The 21,111-nt window shown below is 35.7% G+C and overlaps 1 protein-coding gene across 2 annotated transcripts in view; it reads right to left on the bottom strand.

Annotated features, from left to right (window-relative positions):
- Window positions 1–20,879, bottom strand: part of TAF1A (TATA-box binding protein associated factor, RNA polymerase I subunit A) — a 30,025-nt gene extending 9,146 nt beyond the window's left edge. The window contains exons 1-8 of one of the 2 annotated variants that reach the window (XM_003767732.4): window positions 20,759–20,879; window positions 17,318–17,440; window positions 11,530–11,699; window positions 8,149–8,262; window positions 6,369–6,567; window positions 3,637–3,767; window positions 2,238–2,396; window positions 191–257 (exon numbers count right to left, since the gene is read on the bottom strand). In XM_003767732.4, coding sequence (XP_003767780.1) covers window positions 191–257; window positions 2,238–2,396; window positions 3,637–3,767; window positions 6,369–6,567; window positions 8,149–8,262; window positions 11,530–11,699; window positions 17,318–17,438 — 961 coding nt within the window. In that variant the 5' untranslated portion in view covers window positions 17,439–17,440; window positions 20,759–20,879. Of the gene's footprint in view, window positions 1–190; window positions 258–2,237; window positions 2,397–3,636; window positions 3,768–6,368; window positions 6,568–8,148; window positions 8,263–11,529; window positions 11,700–17,317; window positions 17,441–17,674; window positions 17,817–20,758 lie in introns of those variants that run through there. The other variant, XM_031967083.1, reaches the window with a different exon arrangement.
- Window positions 20,880–21,111: the final 232 nt, after the last annotated feature.

Here is a 21,111-nt window from a genome sequence, read left to right as displayed (position 1 = left end):
AGGTTATCTTTTTCATCACTGAAATGGAGCCTATTACTGATTATGACAGGTTATATAAACTGAAAAATAATCATGCAGTCATTTTCTTCACTAGCCTTTTCTGACTGTGGCAAAAGCCTGCAATTTTTTTTTTTTTTTTTTTTTTTTTACACAAAAGGAAGATGTTCTGTTCATTGAAATTTTTACTTACTGGATTTTTTAAGTAACATGTGAAATTCTAACATAATCTTATGAGAAGGCACAATCTGGTGCAAAATCTGAAAAACAGAATAGTGGTTATTGTTATTATCATATTAGCAATTTATTTCTTAAGATTTTATCTCATTTCAAAGAAGTATCTTCCCTCTCTTCAAAAAACACTTTTTCTCTGAAAAATAAGCAATATGAAGATGTTTTGTCTCTATCCTATTTTGGCTACTCCAAAATGTGTTCTTTTACAATATTGCAGGAATCTTTGCTACAGATAATAAATCAGCTTGACTTTTTAACTAACCATCCAGTTGGCATTAATATTATATTGATATTTCCTTCTTTTTTTTTAACCAATGCTAATGAAAACAATTGATTTTTCAGGGAAAAATAATTAATTTAGGTTAATTTGTAACAGTTATTGATTATAAGAAATTATGAAACATTCACTTGGAATGAAAGTTCCCAGAAAAGAGAAGTTAAGGGCTTTGATCCCTAAAAGCATTTAATAAACAATTTGCTAAGAACTACATGGTATTGTGAAAGAATCATAATAGCCTTTAACATAAGCAGCCTTGTGTGGTGAGGAAAAAACCCAAACACAAAAGGAAGTCAAAGGCACAGTTCCTAGCAGGGTGTAAGGACCTATGTAAGGACTTAACAAGAAGCAGGATTCTTAAAAGAATTAAATCATGTATATAAAAATACTTTGAAAATTATAAAGCACCACGCCAATATAGGTCCATAGTCAAATGTATCTAAACTATATAGTAGTATTATAAGCTGCATGTGAAAAAACTAGAATTTCAAGTGGAAAATGCCTCTTTTTTTTTCATTTTAACATATCACAAGAAATGCTCGTTTCAATTTTTTTCCTTGCTAATTTGTCTTGGTCCCACATTTTCAAGAAACTTAGGAAATCACAATGTAGTCAATTTTGTTGTTTGGCTTTTTAAAAATGTGTTAAAGGGAATACGTCAAATACCAGTAACAGCACAGTTTTAAAAGAATCACAATCTGAGCAGTTACTAAGGAAGTCAGTTCCATTACTTTCATGAATTTGGGATAAAAATACAAAATTAAGCTGCGATATTCTTTAAAAAATGTAGTTTGCTAAGAAATCATTTGCACCTTATAAAAAGTTAGATTTTTGGTGCCACCAGGTGGCTACAAGGACCAACACTCAGGCTACAGAAAGTAACTAAAGATCATGTATGGCAATAAAGGAAGACTAAAAGGGAGAATAAATATGAAGAAATCAATTAGATAAAACAGAACTAAAAATACTGTTTTAAAGAACCAAGTCTTTCTATTACTAGAAAACCCTGGGACCCCTTCTCAATCCAGACTTTGCGACATTATTTCTTATTTTCTGAGAGCACCAGAGATAGGCTTTCCACAGTCATTTTCTGGTGGTTTCAAATAGAATCTGTCTCCTCCGTAGGTCAATGACACAACAGAAAAAAGTCTTGGTTTTTCTTTAACTTCCTATCCCTGAAGCAGAGTCCCTATTTCTCTGGAGAGCTTCTAAAAATAACAAAGAACAAAAGCTTCAATATCATGTTATCCTCACAATTGCCTGTTTTTCTTCATTAATTCCTATAACATGGACTATTTACTTTTTCTGTCCCACAACTCTAGATGTTGGATGAAGCCTTTTGGACCCCATCTCAGAATATACTTTTTAAATGTATAAAATATATAGTATTACAAAGGAAACTAATTATATTGAAAATGCAACTTTCAAAATGTTTTTTTAGAAAGAAGTTCATGGACTCTGGAATAAACTCCGTCATGGAAGAAAGAAAAAGGTGTCTGTCTCTAAGTGACAATGGTATATACCCAGACTCGATGAGATTCCTAAACACTTTGTATAGAAGAAAAAGTATTCATTTTTGCTTTATATTTTAAAGTCTTCACATTAAGAATGTTGTATTTTGAGTCAAATGTGAATGCAAGTTTTTAACCAATCTTTTGGCAAAAGAAAACTTCCCTTTAAGAATTTTTATCAGTATTCAAGATTTACTTGAAATTTTAAAATGTTATACCTTAAGCACACTAATCAATTTATCTTCTGGTGCCTTTTCTTTCTTCAGAAATTTGTATAAGTAGATGTGAGCATTTGGATTAGAAGGAAAATTGTTATCATAGGCATAGTCAGTGAGCACCTGCCGGGCTCCATCTTGATCTCCATAGAATTCCAGCATCTATAAGGAAATGGAAGTCACCCACAAAGTCAGAAATAGTAAGGACATATCTGTAACAGTTCAGGTAACTAGATTTCTAAAAACCTCATTATTGACTCAGTATAAGACCACAATATACTATTTGTTTCATTTGAGCATGTTTTACAAAGAAACAGAAAACAATACAGACAGCAAGCAATGTTGCAAGTTTTGCTTTCAATAGACTTTTACTCTGAAGAAGTTTCCTTTGTGCTAGAAGAAATGTAATATTCAAGTTTTAACCATCCACACAATTTCCATCCACTCCACTTACAGTGGTGGGAAGAATTGCAGATAATAGGTTGAAGTAAAAGACTACTCTCAAAGGGCCCAAAAGTGTCGGTGGAAACCCTTATGGGGAGGAAGGGAAGGAAATAAGGATTTACACAGCACCTATTATGTGCAGGAACTGTGCTAAGCACTTTTTACAAATAGTATTTTGTTTCACCCTCACAATGGCCCTGGAGGTAGGAGCTATTATTACCATTACCATCTGACAGTTGAGGAAACTGAGGCAAAAAAAGGTTAAAACCCTGCCCAGGGTTCCATAACTAGTAAGTGTCTGAAGCTGGTTGACTTGATTCCAAGTCCCACACTTCAGCAGCAGCAGCTTCCTTAGGAGTGAAAAGCTTCTTTTTCATTCAGAAACTCACCTTCCCTAACTAAAAAGGAATTGCAGGAATCCTCATTCCATGCTATAATCTCTAGCATATTAAAAATGTTTTTCAGGTTCTCTAATGAAGAATCGGGAATGTGTCCTAGTGCAATGGAAAGTATGCTGAATTAAGAATCAAAGAACCTAGATTTCAAACGCTAGCTTGGGGTACCTAGTATCTATGTAACCACAGGCAAGTTACTCTGTTTCCTCTTCTGTAAAATGAGAAATTTAGTCTATTATTATTTCTAGATTTCATTCCAGCTCTAAATCTAAGTGGCTATGAATTAGAATCTACACTTTTAACCACAGTTTGAATCGTGATAATGAAAAGAAAAAAGAATCCTATTCCATTCTAAATATTTGGTTATAAATAAGTTATCAAAAAATGAAAGTGGATACATAATATTCATAGCACATTTAATAAAATAAACAAATTATATAGATTCAAAGACTCGATGATATAGTAATTAATCAGTTTTGGGCTCTTAAAGAGTAAGGAAAGTAAAGTCTTTGCATATACTTACAATGGGGAAGAAGTAGCTAAACTCTGAGCAATATGCTTACCTCTACATAACTCTTTACAAAAGTGTCCCATACTCCAGGGATTTTAATGATCTCATGAAGATTTACTGATGCCTGTCGGAAGTAGCTGTGCATATCCTGGGTTGCTGCATTGGTGGCAAAACCATCCATATCTGCCCAAAGATTGAATTTTCAAAGATATTTAGTCACCCAGAAGCAACTATTGGGGATACATCACTATCCCATAAAACAAAAAAAGGGAAACAAGGGTTTCTTAATACTAGAAATCAATTTAGTCAATGCCAATGTATATTTGGCAATTAAAAAAAAAAAAACCCAGCAGACTAAAATGACATGAAAAATGCAAAAGAAATGTTCTATGTCCTTTAACTAGGAAGAAGGCAATAATACCAATAACAAACTTAATTACCATTTATCAAGTCCTATACCAGTGGCAAAGAATAGCAAAGAGATAAGACGCTGTCCCTAAACTAATGGAGCCTGAAATCCAGCAGGGGAGATAGGAAATATAAACAATTAAAATACAGTGAGTACCTAAAAGAGGAACTAAGCAAAAAAGGCTACTCTAAGTTGAGGAAGAAAAAGCTGTTTTCATTTGGGGAGGGGGAACACTAGAGAAGGGCCCAGAGAAGAAATGATGCTTGAAGTAGGTCTTCAAAAACAAGATTTTGGTAGACAGAAAGGCAGGGAAAGCAGAAGGGAGGAGGAGAAGACAGGGTAAAAATTCCAAGTGTGAGAGCTAGTATGAACAAATAGGAAGGCAAAAAAAAAACAAACCCTGACCTATGCATATAAGTAGTCTAGGCCCCATCACTGCACAGAATGTCCTGCAGAAAGTACAATGAGCCATGATCACAAAGAGAAGCTGGCATTTTCTAACAAAGGGCTTTAAATACCAGGGTAAGGAATCTGGAGAGGCAACAGGGAACAATTGAAAAGTTATAAGGAGTGACATGATCAAAGATATGCAGAAAGAAAATTAATCTGTTAGTGGCATTAAGATGGGTAGTATGATGCAGTCACTAAGATTCCACACAACCAAATACCCCAGAACCCAGATGGTTTAAAGCCACAGAAGCTGAGAACAATGACCAGATGATGCTTACGTGGTCAGGTGTTCTATTTCTTTGCTAATTAAACAAAATGTTCTGACAAGTAGTCATTTGAAGCTAAATAAAATCTGAAAAGCTATATACACATTTTGCTAATTTTTCATCTCTCTCTTTGCTCAAGAACAATATGTGCAAGGCACTGTGTCAGACTCTAAGGTTAAAAAGACAAAATGGAACAGCCTCTACTCTAAGAAAGGAAGGAAAGAAATGTGAAGAGGGGGAAATATTAGCTATCAGAGAAAGGCAAGTAGAATCTATAGAAGGGAAGAGGTTAGCGTTGAATACCAAATGCTCCAGTTATCAAATATTTACTTGGTCTTTTATACAGAAAAGGGTAAGGAGAAAGGGTAATATTGACTTAAAATCTGATCCTAAACATTTACAGGACTCACTGACTGTTCCTGGGCATTAAATACTTTGTAGGGAAATGGTTTTATGAGAGTCCCTCTCTTTGAAAAATATATATAGACTAAGTGGGGCAACTGAACATACACTTAAGCAGCAATCTAACAAAATAAAGCAACAGTTCAACATCCAATTCATGTAATGTTAACTATGTGTGTAGAGGACATAAAATAAAGGAATCAATATGGAGGTTATATAATCAATGAGGGAAAGCTTCCTGAATGTTAACCTCTAAATTCAAACATTTATTAAGAGACTACTATGCTAGGTACCAAGAGAGATAAAAAGTTTAAAAAGAATATTAGCCCTACCTTTATGGAGTCAAGTCTTTTAGGAAGATATGACACAAACACAAACAATTAGAGCAATAAAAACAATTGCTAAAAGTTATATAGTATTTTAAGAGTTACAAAATGCTTTTCTAATTCCTTGTAAAGAGAGATGAAGTGGTTATGTGCCACACAAATTTATAGTAAGTGAAATCAGATGTAGTTCATGTCTTTTTTCAGGGACACTCAGCAGCTCAGAAACAGTAGATAATTAGATGATGGGAGTTATTCAGGGGTTGAGGATTAGCAGATCAGAAAAAGCAGAAGGTTTTGAAGAAAATAATTGTCATGAGGACTGACTGCTGGGCAACAGTGGATTTGATGCTAAAATCAAAATAATTCCAAATAATGTAAACCTAGAAGCTTGAGGGTATGAAAGTCAAAAATAGGGAAGTTAGGAAGTTGAGTTACGGTTCACATGCCAGCAATTGTAGAAAATGAGTATGCTCACACTTAAAATTAAAATGGAAATGTTGATACAATAGCATGGAAAGGGCTGATATATAGGAAAATCAATTGGGTTTGAGAGAATTTACCAGGTTCTATTATTTACATGTATTAGTCTTATAAAAATAGTAAAATGAACTCCATTATAAAAGTGCACAAAGGAAAATTCACATCCACAGTCTCCACTAAGTAAATGACAAAACTAATTATAAATGCTGATTGGATTTTTAAAAAAATAATGACCATAAAATAACTGACCATTTTATGGATGCCTATGAAGCTAACTATTTAGAAGGATTTTAAGACACTAGAAATTATATCAAAGGCAATTGTGAAATTTCCTTTGCAAGTGATTTTCCTTCTCTGCAACATACAAATGAAGTCTAGAAATGAACAATATAATCTTACAACATTCTTTCCATTCTTATATATCATAAGATAAAGACTGAAATTCACTCACCAAAGCTGGACACTTCTGTCCTCTTTTTAGACCATGTATAATAGTCCAAAAGCCCTCTGTAGGCCTGGATAAGTTTAATTAATTTTTCTTGGGAAGCAGACATTTCACCGTATCTCCAGCTCTCTGCCTGGTTTAGATTCCTGTAAGCATCCTCAACCATTCCATTATGCAGAAGGTATAGTGCATGCTGTAAAGAGATCTGCAACAAATCAAAAACAATGTGGGTCACAGGGTTCCAAATAGGAGAGGCAGAGAAGAGAGGACAGAACAGTGGCCCAGAGTCAGGAATACATGGATCCAAGTCCTTCCTCTGACACATACTGACTGTGTGACTTTAGCAAATCATATAATCAAGTAGTGTCTCTATGGAAACACTCAATTTCAGAATTTATTTTGATGCAGGAATCTCTTTACTAATTACTTTACTAGAAACTCACAATACTGGACCAAAATGAGACTTGGGAACTATAGGAATATATAAAAGAAGTTGAGATACAGTCCTTGATGTCAAGAAACTAAAATTTAATCAGAAGACAAGATTGCTGTTCATGAAACAATTAAAGAACAATATGAGATATCAATGCAAGGTCTTAAAAAATTTTTGTTATAGGCACTCTTATTTACTGACATAGACTATGATCTTTTGTAATTTAATAGATGATCTTTTACTATTTTTGGAGCATTAAAATTAATCATCTTGCAGCCATCCTGGTGATGAACTGCTCCAAAAATAGCTAGGCTGCTACACAAAAGACAGACACACAGTTATCTACTAAGTTTACACTTGAAGTTTTCAAGCCTGGCAGACCTTGTCAGAGGTTGAATTCTGCTGGTACTGCCTTCATAAAGTCATCTCCACACTGGAGGAAGGGTTCACAGGAAGTCTTCACTGATAGAAGGTATTAAGAATTAAGTGCGAAGAGTATAAGACAGAGATACTAATGTTATGGTGCTCAGAGACAGAGCTCAGTTCAAAGGTGAACTACCCAAAGAGGCAAAACCTTCAATGTGTGAAAAGCATTGAAGGAGACAGCACCCCAGAAAGGAAGATCATGTGCAATGCAATTACAATGAAGGAGGTGTAACTCCTATAACATATGGTTAACAACCATAACTACAACTCAGATGACAAAACTCTGGACAGAGAGGCAATGGAATAAAGGCACAAAAGTAAATATACATTTTCAGATATAGGCAATGGATAAATTTGATTTGCTTGATTGTGCTTTCTTGTTACAAAAAGCTCCAATGATATGTAGATCTTTTAGAATTTAGTTCATCATCACATAACCACAACTACAAAACATACTCTTTGAGATCCTTCTCTGGAAAATAGAGAGAAATTCAAACTAAGGAATCTTAGTATTTTCTTTCTGAAAACACTCCAGGGCCAGAAAAAGTCAGAGAACATGAAAGGATAGTATAGAGAACTAAAGAAACAATGAAATGAGTGGATGTAATCTAACTAGTCTGCATGAAGCATCCCCATATTCATCTAAGGGGACCATTGTCCTTTCCTATCCCCTCCCAACAATTTTTCATCACCACTGGGATATTAATTCCCCACCACTCAATTATCAGCATGGTGTAGTGGGTAAAATGCTACACTTGAAAGCCAGAAAGACCTGGATTCAAATTCTGTTTACTAGTTTTGTGATCTTGGTCAAGTCATTTCATCTCTGCTCTGAGAGATTAAGTTTCCTCATCTGTAGTACTCAATTGCTTCTAAGGTCCTTTATTATTTTAAATCTATGATCTTACAGTGTAAGTCCTTCCTTACCTTTAAATAATTTTGGACACCAATATTTTTCATCCGGTCAGCAAAGGCACTGAAGGTTTCAACGTTACTCTTAGGATGATTATATAAAATTGTACTGCCCAGTTTCCAAATGATCTGTTAAATTAATGTTATGTAAAGAGAAAAATAAGAACCAAAATGTTAAATTCTTCCAGTTTTGATTTCTATCTGAAAAAACTATTATTAAATCCCATTATTTATTAATAATAAAAATTTTACAAAATATAAACTACCAAAAAACTGAAACCAGTAATTTCATGTAGAGTGGTTGTGGCATATAGAAAATAAAAAATAAACTATATTTTTATTTGGAGAGTTATCAGCAAAAGGTATTGTAAAACTAATTTTAAAAAATCCTTCCACTTATTTAAACCTAATCTTGTATTATTTTCTTGCTACCAACATTTGGGATTTAAGAGTTCTTCTTTCCAGTGGGCTTGCCTTTTTTTTTTCTTCTTTTTTTTCCCCTTTCCCCCTCTGATTTAATTACATAATGTTCCCTTTAAGGAAGATTTATTTGAATTTTGATTTAAATCATTAAATCAAGAAAAAACATCGACCTGGGATCTATTCTGAGCTCCTCCCCAGGGCATGACAAGTGGTCATCCAGTCCTTATTTGCTCTCTGGCAACTCAGCTCATTATGACAATCCATCTTGTTTTCTGAGAATTCTAATTAGGAGCAATTTTTTCTTATGTTAAGCTACAACTTGCTCAAATTTAAATCAATTTTATTGTGAATTTAAATTCATTATCATCTGTTTTGCCTCTGCACCTAAGGACTCTGGATCTTTCTATCTGACTCTCAAGCTGAAACCTCCTTTATCCATGACAACATGGACTGTCTTGATTTCTTATTTGTATCTCTAGGACTTATCACAGCACTCTGAAAATAGTAAGCACTTAATAAACATTCTCTCTTTCTCTGTCCCTCTGTCTCTGTCTCTTTCTCTCTCAAAATCCAGCCTAATATACCAAGCATTTTATAAATTCCTGTTGTCTACAAGGAACTATCCTGGTACAAAGACAAAAGGAGAAACAATCCCTGTCCTCAAAGAGCTTACCTTCTAATGCAGGGATAGAACATGTAAATAGATAAGAGTACATATATGGTGGATAGTATGAGGAAAGGCTGAGCGATTACAAATCTTGGGATCAGGCAAGGCTACCAAAAGAGATGGTACATTAGCCGAACCTTAAAGGAAGGTAGGACTGAAGTGAGGAGGAAGTGCCTTCCAGCCAGAGGTGACAGCTTGGCACACAGACAGGAAATGGAATGTCTATACCTGGACACCAGTTTAGATGAAAAAAAAAAAAAAGTCAAAGGGGGCATAATATGCAATATAATAAGCCTAGAAAAGCAAACTGTAGCTAAATTATAGGGAATGTAAATGTCACTCTGAAGAGTTTTTGGTTTTCATTTTGGATGAAAGAGGGAGCCAATTATGTTTCCAGAGAAGGAGGCAACAGAGTCAGATTTGTACTTTAGAAAGAACATTTTGGTAATTATGTGGAGAACGGACTGGAAAGAAAAAAAAGGTTGGAAACCAGTTAGGAATTGCAATGGGCTAGGGCAGCTAAGAGGAGATGAGGGTCTGAATTGGGGAGAGGGGAAATATACAGATGGAGAATAAGATTTGAGAAGTATTGAGGAAATAGAGTTAGCAAAATATGGCAACTGATTGGATAGAGGTAAAGGAAAAGGAAAGAGTCAAGAATAATCCCACTATGTTTCCTTACATATCCTTTTGCTTGATGTAATCTAAATACTCATTCTTCATAATTTGGAAACTAATGTTTATTTCATTTGTGGAAGGCAGAACCATAGAATTAAAAAGTTTTAGCTCTAACTATTAGAGATTTTCTAGTCCAAATGCTTTTTGAGAGATAAGGAAATCACAGCCCAATGAGGTGAAGTAATCTTGCAAATAAAGAAATAGGTGATTTATTAACTTTAGCCAAAAGAAGCAGAAACCTATGAAATCAAATGAATCATAATCACGATGATTTGCATATTTTAAAATTATTAAGACAACCCTGAGATACCACTACATATCTGTCAGATTGGCTAAGATGACAGGAAAAGATAATGATGAATGTTGGAGGGAGTGTGTCTAAACTGGGATGCTGATGCATTGTTGGTGGAGTTGTGAATGGATCCAACCATTCTGGAGAGTAATTTGGAACTATGCTCAAAAAGTTATTAAATTGTGCATACCTTTTGATCTAACACTGTTACCACTGGGCTTATATCCCACAGAGATCTTAAAGAAGGGAAAGGAACCCACATGTGCAAAGATATTTGTGGCAGCCCTTTTTTGTAGTGGCTAGAAACTGGAAATTGAAGGGATATCCATCAACTGGAGAATGGCTGAGTAAACTGTGGTATATGAATGTTATGGAATATTATTGTTCTGTAAGAAATGACCAGCAGGATGAATACAGAGAGGCTTGGAGAGACTTACATGAACTGATGCTGAGTGAAATGAGCAGAACCAGGAGACCATAATACACTGTATGAGGATGTATTCTGATGGATGTGGTCCTCTTCAACAATAAGAGGATCCAAATCAGTTCCAACTGGTCAGTAATGAACACAACCAGCTATACCCAGTGAAAGAACTATGGGAAATGAGTGTGGACCACAACATAGCATTTCTACTCTTTCTGTTATTATTTACTTGCATTCTTGTTTTTCTTCTCAGGTTATTTTTACCTTCTTTCTAAATCTGATTTTTCTTGTGCAGCAAGAGAACTCTATAAATATGTATACATATATTGTATTTAATATACTTTAACATATTTAACGTGTATGGGACTACCTGTCACCTAGGGGAGAGGGTGGAGGGAAGGAGGGGAAAAGTTGGAACAGAAGTTTTTGCAAGGGTCAATGCTGAAAAATTACCCATGCATATGTTTTGTCAATAAAAAGCTATAATAAAATGAAAAAAATATATGTGTATTTTAAAATTATGCATTCAAACCATCTTATCACTTCTTAAATTCCACTTCATTAGAAATATAGAAAATATAAAGGGAAATAAATCTCCTAATACATGTACACAACCTTCAGCTGAAGCTGCTTCTACTTAAAATACTCTTAAAAATGTAACAAAGACACCTTGATTAAAAATCTTGAGTCTGTCATCAACCATGAAGATGAAAGGTTCCCTCTCATTCCCATCACTTTTTTAATTTTAATTTTTTTTAATTTTATTAAAGCTTTTTATTGACAAAACATATGCATGGGTAATTTTTCAACACTGATCCTTGCAAAGCTTTCCAAATTATTCCCTTTCTCCATCAACCAATACATGTTCAATATGTTAAAATATACTCTCATTCCCATTATAAGCTCACTTACCTCCGGGGCCATCTGCCGTTTCTGGCTGTTAATGTCCTCCAAGGTCTGGAGATAACACTGCAGGAATTCTGAGGCTCGCTGCCACTGGTGCTTTAGCAGGGCTTCTTGTATGAAATTTAAACAAATACTTGTAGTCTGAGCAAAATTTGTCCCCTTCTGGCCATGACTCCCTTTAAAAAATAAAATTAAGCCAACAGTCACCACAGAGCACATGGAATAACTAAATTTGCCAGTATAGCTATTCCTGGGATAAGGTTGTCTTGACCAAGACAGTTACACCCTCTTAGTCTGGAAATAGTGGTATAACATAATTCAACCAGTTGCCCATTTATAACACTGTGGTCTTATGGTACAACTAGAAAATCAAAGAAAGTTAGGCCTTAAATGATGTTGTCCTATCCCTTATTCCATTTTACAGATAAGGAAATTGAGCTTCACAAGGCAGTGAAATGACTTGTACAAAATCAAACTGTTAATTCTCAGGGGTGGGCCTAAAATTGACTCTTCAGACTTCCAGTAAGAACCTTATGTGCTTTGGGAGAATATAATATACTTGCTTCAAATAATGTCTTTAGGAAGTGTATACCAGTACAGTATGTAAGGTACTTTAAGTCCTTGTCAAAGTCAGGTACTGAGGCCTAGTTTACAGTCACAAAATATCAGAATGGGAAGGAACCTCTTGGGTAATGTAGCTACACCCAATTTTTAAAAACATCCTTAGCAACAGGTTATCCCAATTATCCAGTTTTCTGCCTGAAACTCTCCAAAGAGAAGCAATCTGCTGTAACCTGAGGCATTGTGTGCACTAATAAGATAAAACTGAATAGGCACAATTGTAAAATGTAAAAATGCAAAATGTAAAATTAAAAAAAATTTTTCATTTGAGTTGAGTTGAGGGTGGGAAGGTAAAATGGTCCTAAAAACATCTAGGAATTTTAATAGACTCTAAGTTCAAGATGAATTAGCAGTAAGATATGGCAGTCAAAGGTTTAACTTACAGTATTACTACTAAATATTTGGAAATCTTAATCAGAAAAATTGATTGTTCTTCTGCACTGTGTCCTAGTGAGATGACATCTGGAACATTATGTTTAATTTTGGTCAATGATGGGGTGCAGGGGCTGAATCCAAAAAATATTGGTGTTTTAAGGTATCTCAAAAGAATCTGTAGACTTAACTCATCTTCAAATCAAGAGGCAAAGATTTTATTATTATACTACCGGTTGGCTGGTTCCAAAAAGGAGAAAGCAATTAACAAGGGGAAAGACACAGGTTAAGTTCATAATGAACTTAGTTGCCATAATGCTGGCGAAGTTCTCAGTGAATCTACCATTTTGATGCTTAGTGAGCAGGCAAAGTTCCCAAAGTCACAGTTAACAAGGGGGAAGAGAGGACCTTATATATAGTAAAGGCATAATGTGTATTGAGGGGAAAGGAGCTGAATCCTCTTATTACTTCTTCTTTCTTGCCACAGAGAGTAACTTGGATTGCAAATAGCAATTGTAGAAATTCACAATAAATGCCTCTTCTGCCAATGCCCTTCCCTTTAGTCCTTCAAGTAACAAGAACCGTCTTTTGCTGGGGTCTTATTCACCCCATCATCACCATATAGTTTACAAAGCTGGAGAGCATACAGGGGGTAAACAGGATTCATTTCCTAAAAAGGCACTGAAACTAGGGGTGTTTAGACTAAAAAAGAGAAACCTGGGGGAACAGGATAACTGTTTCCAAGTATTTGAAGGACCTTAAGGTGGAAGAAGGGTCAGACTTATTTCATGGTCACCAGAAAACAGGATTAGGAGCAAAAGGCAAAAGATACTAAGAGGCAAATCCAGGGTTGTTGTCAAAAAAAGCTTCCAGATGTGGAATGTGCTGTCCCAGAAGGAAGAGTTTTTACTTCATCAGATATTTTCCAGAAGAGGCGGAAGTCCCCTTCTCAAGCATGTTTTACTCTGGAGATTCTTTTTTTAGGTATGAATTGATCTAGATGAATACTGAGGCCCTTCCAAAATCAAAAATCCTGTGATTATGCAAACCTTATTTATATCCTTTGATCCTACAATCCTTTGCTAGGTACATACTCTTAATCACATTTCCCCTATTCTTTTCATTCTGAAGAGCATTCTCCTTCAGGGTAAAAGTAGAAGGAAAATAACTGAATTCTTCTGCTCTCTTGGTCATTTTTTTAGCATTAGCACCATCTGTACCAAGCATTAGACCTATTCCTGCCTTTTTCAGTTTGCCTAAGACATAACCTTTAAGTCTTCATTATTGCTCTTAGAACATTTTAGGAGTATCAGTATTGCCTGAATTCTTGACATTTATGATATATTCCTAAAAAAAACCTGTCAACCTCTTATATCTTAATTTCTTTGAATTTTTTAAGATGTATTTTTAAATTCTGAGCTCAGCACCCTATACATTTAAATATGTCATCTTAGATGTGTCTTCCTTTTCTTCCACATCAGAATCTCTGAATATTTTGGAGATTTGATTGTCAGAATTTAATTTGGAGAGTAATAAAAATAACATAACTTGAGAGGTATAGGGGACTTCGAGAGTCAACTGTTTCAACCTCTAAACCCAAAAATCAACACTACTAAGACCTGATAATCTTCCAGTGCTTCTCATTTCCTTTAGGCCATTTTTTTATTTTTAGAATCCTAGACAATGAAATTACATCTATTATGCTCTAGATTTTTAAACTCTATTACCTACTTTGGTATTCTTTTCCTTAACTATAATGAACCCTGAGATGTAGCATATTCTTCCCGTGTCACTTCCACATTTGCAACTAGTGGGTGTTTAAAATTAGGTCCAAAATATTGATTCCCTTTGTTGTTTCTCCTACTTTTTGGGAAAAAAAATAGGCAATTTAATAGATATTCTAATTTTTCTAGTAGCTACTCAGAAATGTGAAATCCTCTACCACCACTCTATCTTTCTTCTTTATAGCTTTCAGGAAAATGTTTATATTTTCTACCTGGCCAGGTGATTCGTAAGGCTATAATGATATTACTTGTGCTACATCATTGCTTCTTCCACCAGTTAGTTCTTTGGTCAAATCATCCCTTTAAGGCTGTGTGACTTTAACATTATTCTTTATTTCCTACTCTCTTTCACCTCACATAGCCAATCAGTTGCTGTCTCTATGTCCACAACATTTACTACATCTGACCCTCTTGCAGTAGACTTAACCAGCTACCACTTTTGTTCAATTCCTCATCAACTCTTTCCTGTACTACTTCAAGTAGTATACTTCAAATCTCTTCAATCCCACTTGCATACAGCAGCTTAACTGGTAGTCCTTGAAATACAGATCTCTCTTCCAAACTCCAATGACTTTCTATTGCCTCTAAGACATGAGTTCTTTTGTGTGTTGGAACTCTTTGGCAGTCTGCTGAAATTTTAAAATTCCCTTCTTAGAATATTTTTAAATACACAAAATATACAGGAGAACAAAAAAAAAACCCAGTTATGTTGAAATACAGTTATCAAAAAAAATTTTTTTTTAATTCACAGAAGGCAGATTAAGTACTTTTGCTAAAAGATGAAATGTAAAATCCTGTTTGACTTTTAAAGTTTCTGATGAAATGTTGCCGACTCTTTCCACTATTTTTATTTTCATTTAATCAATAGTCTGAGAACCTATTTTGTGTAGGACATAAGGAATAACGTCAAGTTTGAGTAATTACTCATAGATATTTAATAATTTGTTCTTTGTCATCTGCTCTTAATAAGAGTTGGGCAAATGGATAGCCTGACAATATTTCTCGAGAGAACTCTGAATTTAAAAAAAAAGAAGTCATGTGAGTGTGTGTAGAATTGGGCAGATTGACTTGGATTCCAATCATGACTAATTTTTTAATTAATATATAAAAATGTAACAAATTCAGCTTTTATTGTAGACTACTATTCTACCTTATGGAAAAGGCAGTAATGAAAATTACTTTAATGGACTATAATAGAGCACTTTCAATTTGTAATTATGGATGCATAATTTTCAGAGACTTCAGAGAGAAAAACTAAAAGATGAAAGTTTTTTTTTTTTTTTTTTTAATTTTTCTTCCTAGAACTTCTATGAGTATAGAGGACTGAAACTCCAAAAAGGTGTGTTTGAATCAGACAACCAGTCACTTAAGGCTAATTACCTATTTGCTGTGAGATAATGCCTCTATTAGCATAAATTTAGATAATGGCTCTCCTCACCATTGGTGTTTGCTGAATGTTTGGTGTTAAGATAATGATAGGCAAGGATTGGAGGGGGTGTGGGAGAGAAAGGCCAGAGTCACTTGGCAGCCAGACCAGGAGGAGAGAGGTAAGTGACTCCAGACTCTAGAATCCAAAATAGATCTTTGACAAGCCTCATGGCAACTTGCCTGCCTCCTTTACTTCTCTCCCTAAAGACCAAGAACTTTGATTTATCCTGACTCTGAAGCCTTCCAGGGAGCTAGCCCGTACTTTACATATGAGTATACATAATTCAACAGGTTAGCATATAGCACAACAATTCTTCTTCACTTTTTTTTTTTGAATAGTAATTCCAGTTTATCTTGCTTACAAGAAAATATACCATAACATATAAAGTCATGCTTAAGAATGACAAAATGGATTATACTAAAATGTTATTTTCAATACTGTTTTAGGCCAGTAAGACAGTAAAATACCTGAGGGCATATCTGCCAAAACAGACACAGTAACTATATGAATATAACATAAAACACTTTGAACAAATAAAGTCAGATAGAAATAATTGAAATAATATTTATTGTTCATGGGTAAGTAAAACCAATATAATAAAAAAGTGACCATTTCACCTAATTAATCTCTTTATTCAATGCCATCCCAATTAAATTACTAAAAATTTCTCTTACTGAATTAGAAAAAATAACAACAAAGATCCTTTGAAAGAACAAAAGTCAGAAACTTCAAAGAAAGTAGGAGGAAAAAACATAAAGGAAACAGATTTCACAGTATCAGATGTTAAACTGTATTATATAGTGAGAGCACTGTTGAAGTGTAACTATGTAGTCAAGAACAGAAGGAATGCAGAAAATTGGAAGCAAAAACTTTCATAGACAATCTCTCAGATAGTGGCTTGGAAAATTGCTATGGTGTAGGAAATGATGAACTGATTGATCTGTACTTATGAAGGAAGATGTTATCCACCTTCAGAGAAACAGATAGTATGGTCTTAAATATATGTGTGAGAGTATATGTATATATGTGTTTATGTTTATAAATATCTATGTATATCTCTGTGTGAACTTAATTGTAACCTTCATTAGGACAGGGAGAGGGAAGCAGGGTGAAAAATAAAGTTAAAAGTACATAGCAAAGAACAAAAGAAAAAAACAAAGTTGGACAACTTTGAAAACATTTTGAAATTTCATTTGCAACTCGAAGACCAACAGATGACACAGTCTGTGCCCAAAACACCATAAAAGAAAAAGAGAAATCCAGATTTCTTTGGTACAAAAAGAGCAACCAAAAATGTTATGTGGATTTTCCAAATCATGGGGTTGCTATAACCCTAGCCTTCAAGTTGTAACAGAAATAACTGCATATATTATATAGCATATATCCTACATACTACACTAGGGAAATATCCTTCTGAAGAACCCTGAGAATAATAGGCCCACTTCAAATGAAAGAACAAGATTTATAAAGAACTTATCATGATATAGTAAACTCTTATTTATCTAGAACCTATATAATCAGAAAGTTTAAATTACTATATTTGTTTTTCATATTCTGTATATTATTCCCATGGGTCAATTCCACTTACCAGTACTCTGGATGTGCTGTGAGAGCCAAGGTAAATGTATTTCTGGAACAGGATCTTTTGATGCTTCTACTTGATTATCCTTTTGCACAAACCCCATCAGTTCTTCACTGAAAGCATCCATATCTACTCCAAATAAAGAAGAATATTTACAAAAATCTGCACATACATTTATAGTTTTTCTACATTAAAAAAAGCATTTTTTTAAACTAGTATAGTTTTAAGTGTATAGCATACACTTCAATGTGCCTGGAATTTCCTTTAGTTTATAACCAAATTGAGCTGTCAGCAGTACTTGAAAAAAACCAGAAGTGACTTCCATATAAATCAATTTTTTAAAAACATGTATTAAGTACCTACAGTATGCAAGCACCTAGGTAGTAGAGTGGATTGAATGCAATCCCTGCCATCAAGAAGATTCTTCTATTTGCCTTTTTCCTGTTTGACTCAGTTTCCTCATCTGTAAAATGAGTTGGAAAAGGAAATGGCAAACCACTCCAGTCTCTGCCAAAAAAAAAAAAAATCCCATACGGGGTCACAAAGAATCTAAAATAACTGAAAATGGATTGAACAACCACACAGTATGGAAGATATTGTGCTAGCCACTTCTGTACTAAAGGAGCTTGCTAATAAGCTATAACCTATCCAAAGACAAGTATAAAAGAAAGATGGAGAATAACGGGGTCAGAGCAGCGAGTCAGACACAATATTGTGTTCTAAGAAAATTCATGGTGATGGGGAGAGTTATAGAGGCAGAAAAGGAAGAACAAACGTCTTGAAATTGTGAGATTTACCCAAAGTCCTGCTCTTGTTCTTCTTTTTCATAATTTTCCTATAATCTTTAAAAGGACCCTTTTTCCTACACAGGTAGGAAATAATCCTCCCCACATATTTCAATTATTCCATTTCTGAATTAAAATCCATCTTCAAAAATACAGAATAATTCATTTCTGTAGTTTTACTGCTTATAAATTACTTTCTCCAAGACAACCCCATATTATTATCCTTATATCCTAAAGGAGGAAAGCTACAATAAACCAGTAAAGTCAGGGCTTGTGTTCAAGTATTCCAACAGTACCTATTAGAAGTCAACTAACAATTACTGAATTTTTAGGTGCTGCAACAAACCACACTATCAATGAGTTCGTGGAGGCAATAAGATGAGGCTTCATGAGAATAAAATTGAAAGGAATTCCAAAACCAAATTCCTCCTGAAGGTCAGTAAGGGTCACAAGCAATCAATTTAGCACCTGGGAACACTATTAACACAATTATGTGGGAATAACCTTAGGATCATAGATTTAGAATTGAAAAGGACCTTGGAGGCCATCTAGTCTGTCATTCATTTTACACATGAGAAAACTAAGAACAGAAGGACATAAGTGTCCCACAAGTACTAATTACAGAAAAGTTCACTAAATTCAATCCTCTATTAGCATCTATTAATTTTAGCAAAACCCTGGCTCATTTACATTTTTAAATCTCTACAACTCATGACATCAGAGATTTCGAGCTAGAAGGAAGCTTAGAGCTCATGTCATTTATTCAACCCCTCTTACTATTAAATCTGACAAGGTACTACTTGATTGTTTAAACAAGTGATCAGATTTCATATAAAGTATAAAAAGAATCATAATTTTCTAATTAGTGGCTTGATGTGTAGAACAATGGTGTTAATTTCAAACAGAAACAAAAACCACTAAATTCTAAATAAGGATTCGTGAAGCCGCTTTTTTTTTTTTAATTTTTGTTGTGGCAAGTGGGGTTAAGTGGCTTATTGTAATACTGCTAAGATCTGAGTCAAATTTAAATCCAGACCCCCCTGACTCCAGGGCCAGTGCTCTATCCACTGACCCATCTAGCTGCCCTTTCTGCAGATGCCCACTGATTTAGAAAACCACGTATTAATACTTTATCTATGTCCTATTGTATTTTTATTTTGCTAAATATTTTCCAATATCAACTAAACAATTTAGTTGAGGCAAAACAGAAAAAAATCATCTGAAAACACCACAAAGCATTATATAATATGATATATAACATAGGTTCATGGAATGTTAGAACCGGATGAGCCTTTGAAAATCAATTCAACTTCATTTTCAAAGGCTTTGTCTCTCGGCATTTCAGTTTCTTTTTTCAAATGTGATAAATCATATTCTCTGTCAAAATGAGATAATGCATACAAAGCAACAGGGACTGGATCTGTCATTTCACCAATACAAGGAACTCCTAAATGTGAAAACTCCTGTTAGCAATGTAGGTCAGGATCTCCTCTATCAGTCGAACTTGCCTCTCCTAGATAATTTAAGTGGCTTGACCAGAGTTATACAAGCCAATAGGTGTCAGAGGCTTGAGCCCAAGGACAGCTCTCACTACACCTTAATTGGCTCTTTGAAAGAGAAGAACAAGTGCCGGACTAGGAAGTCTGTGTGAAGCTAAGGGATACAGCGGTTAGACTGGCCTGGGACTGGCCTAGGTCAACCTAGCTAGAACCCTGGCTCGGCACCCGCTTCCAGGGTTGTCGGAGGACTTCAAGAGATAGCCCGAGGAAAGCTTTTTGCAAGCCTGGGACGGATCTTCTAGCTTTTATAAATCCCTGCCCCGACACCTTCCCAGCTACCGTTGTCACAGCAAGCAAGTCACATAAAAAAACGCTCAGGGCCTCAGCTGCTCCAGGTCCCGGGCACTCTGAGAGCCTCTCCCTCCTCAGCTCCGACTCCTGACCTCCTGGGCTTCCATTAAAATCACACCTTCCACCGGAAGCCTTCCCAAACCCCTCAATGCCCTGGCTTTCCCTCGGCTCGTTATTTCTCACTTGTCCAAGTTTGCTTTGTATATGTCTGTTTGCCGGAATCTCCTCCGTTAGACTGTCAGCTCCTCGAGGGCTTTTTTTGTGTCCAGTGCTTGAGTATCCTGGAATAGGTCCTCAAAGGGGGCGATGATGGGTTGTCAAGGGAAAGGTAATTATTTTACAAACCCTTGTAGATATCAGTCCTCAACCTCATCCCCACCGCAGGACAATACACATAAATGTATAGCACGGTACAGATAACCGGTTTGCAAAGATTAAAACCAAGAATCACGGGAAAGTTTTGTAATTGGCATGAGACTGTAATTGATGGTGGCCGTGACCTCACCAAACACCGCCCCTTCTTCAGCTCATTCACGAGACCGAGGGTTCTAGGCCACCCCCCTTCCCTTTCTTCCCCCAGGAGCGCGTTAGCCATGGCAACCAAATCTTGTCTCCCCGGAAGTAGGGGAAGGGAAGAAATGGAAAAGAGAAAGAAGGAAGAATGGGGAAAGGACAAGGGCTCGAGCTCCCATGGCAACGGTGATGACCCATTAGTTAAAAATGAGCAAGCCCACCCGGAAGGGGACGTCCGAGACAAGGCCCAGTCGCCGTCTCCAGATACCGAATCTGGGAATTCTCATTCGAACACTTACCGGGAGCTCCGGTCAGACCTCGCACCACCTCTTCTTAGGACCCAGAAGAATCCTCGCAGAAGCCAGCCGGCTAGCCAGAAGGGGAAACCCGCAAGGCGCACCGTTCGACTGCGCGTGCGCGTTAACCTCGCCCCGCCTTAAAGGGTGCTCCGTGTCATTTCCGTCAACATGCCTTTTCATCTCCTCTCGCCCCGCCCCACTTCCGGTCTCTGGGTCTTCTTTTTGGGGCCGCTTGTAGCGTCTATCGCTCGTGGATCCCGCGTTTCCTAATAGGTCTCCCCTTCCCCAGGCTTTTGGATCCGGAGGATGAGGGTTATCCCCGTCAGACTAGGAGGATGAAACACGAGGAGGGA

The sequence above is a fragment of the Sarcophilus harrisii genome, chromosome 4 (assembly GCF_902635505.1).
Source record: "Sarcophilus harrisii chromosome 4, mSarHar1.11, whole genome shotgun sequence".
NCBI lineage: Eukaryota > Metazoa > Chordata > Mammalia > Dasyuromorphia > Dasyuridae > Sarcophilus > Sarcophilus harrisii.
This window is presented reverse-complemented; position numbering and strand designations above follow the sequence as displayed.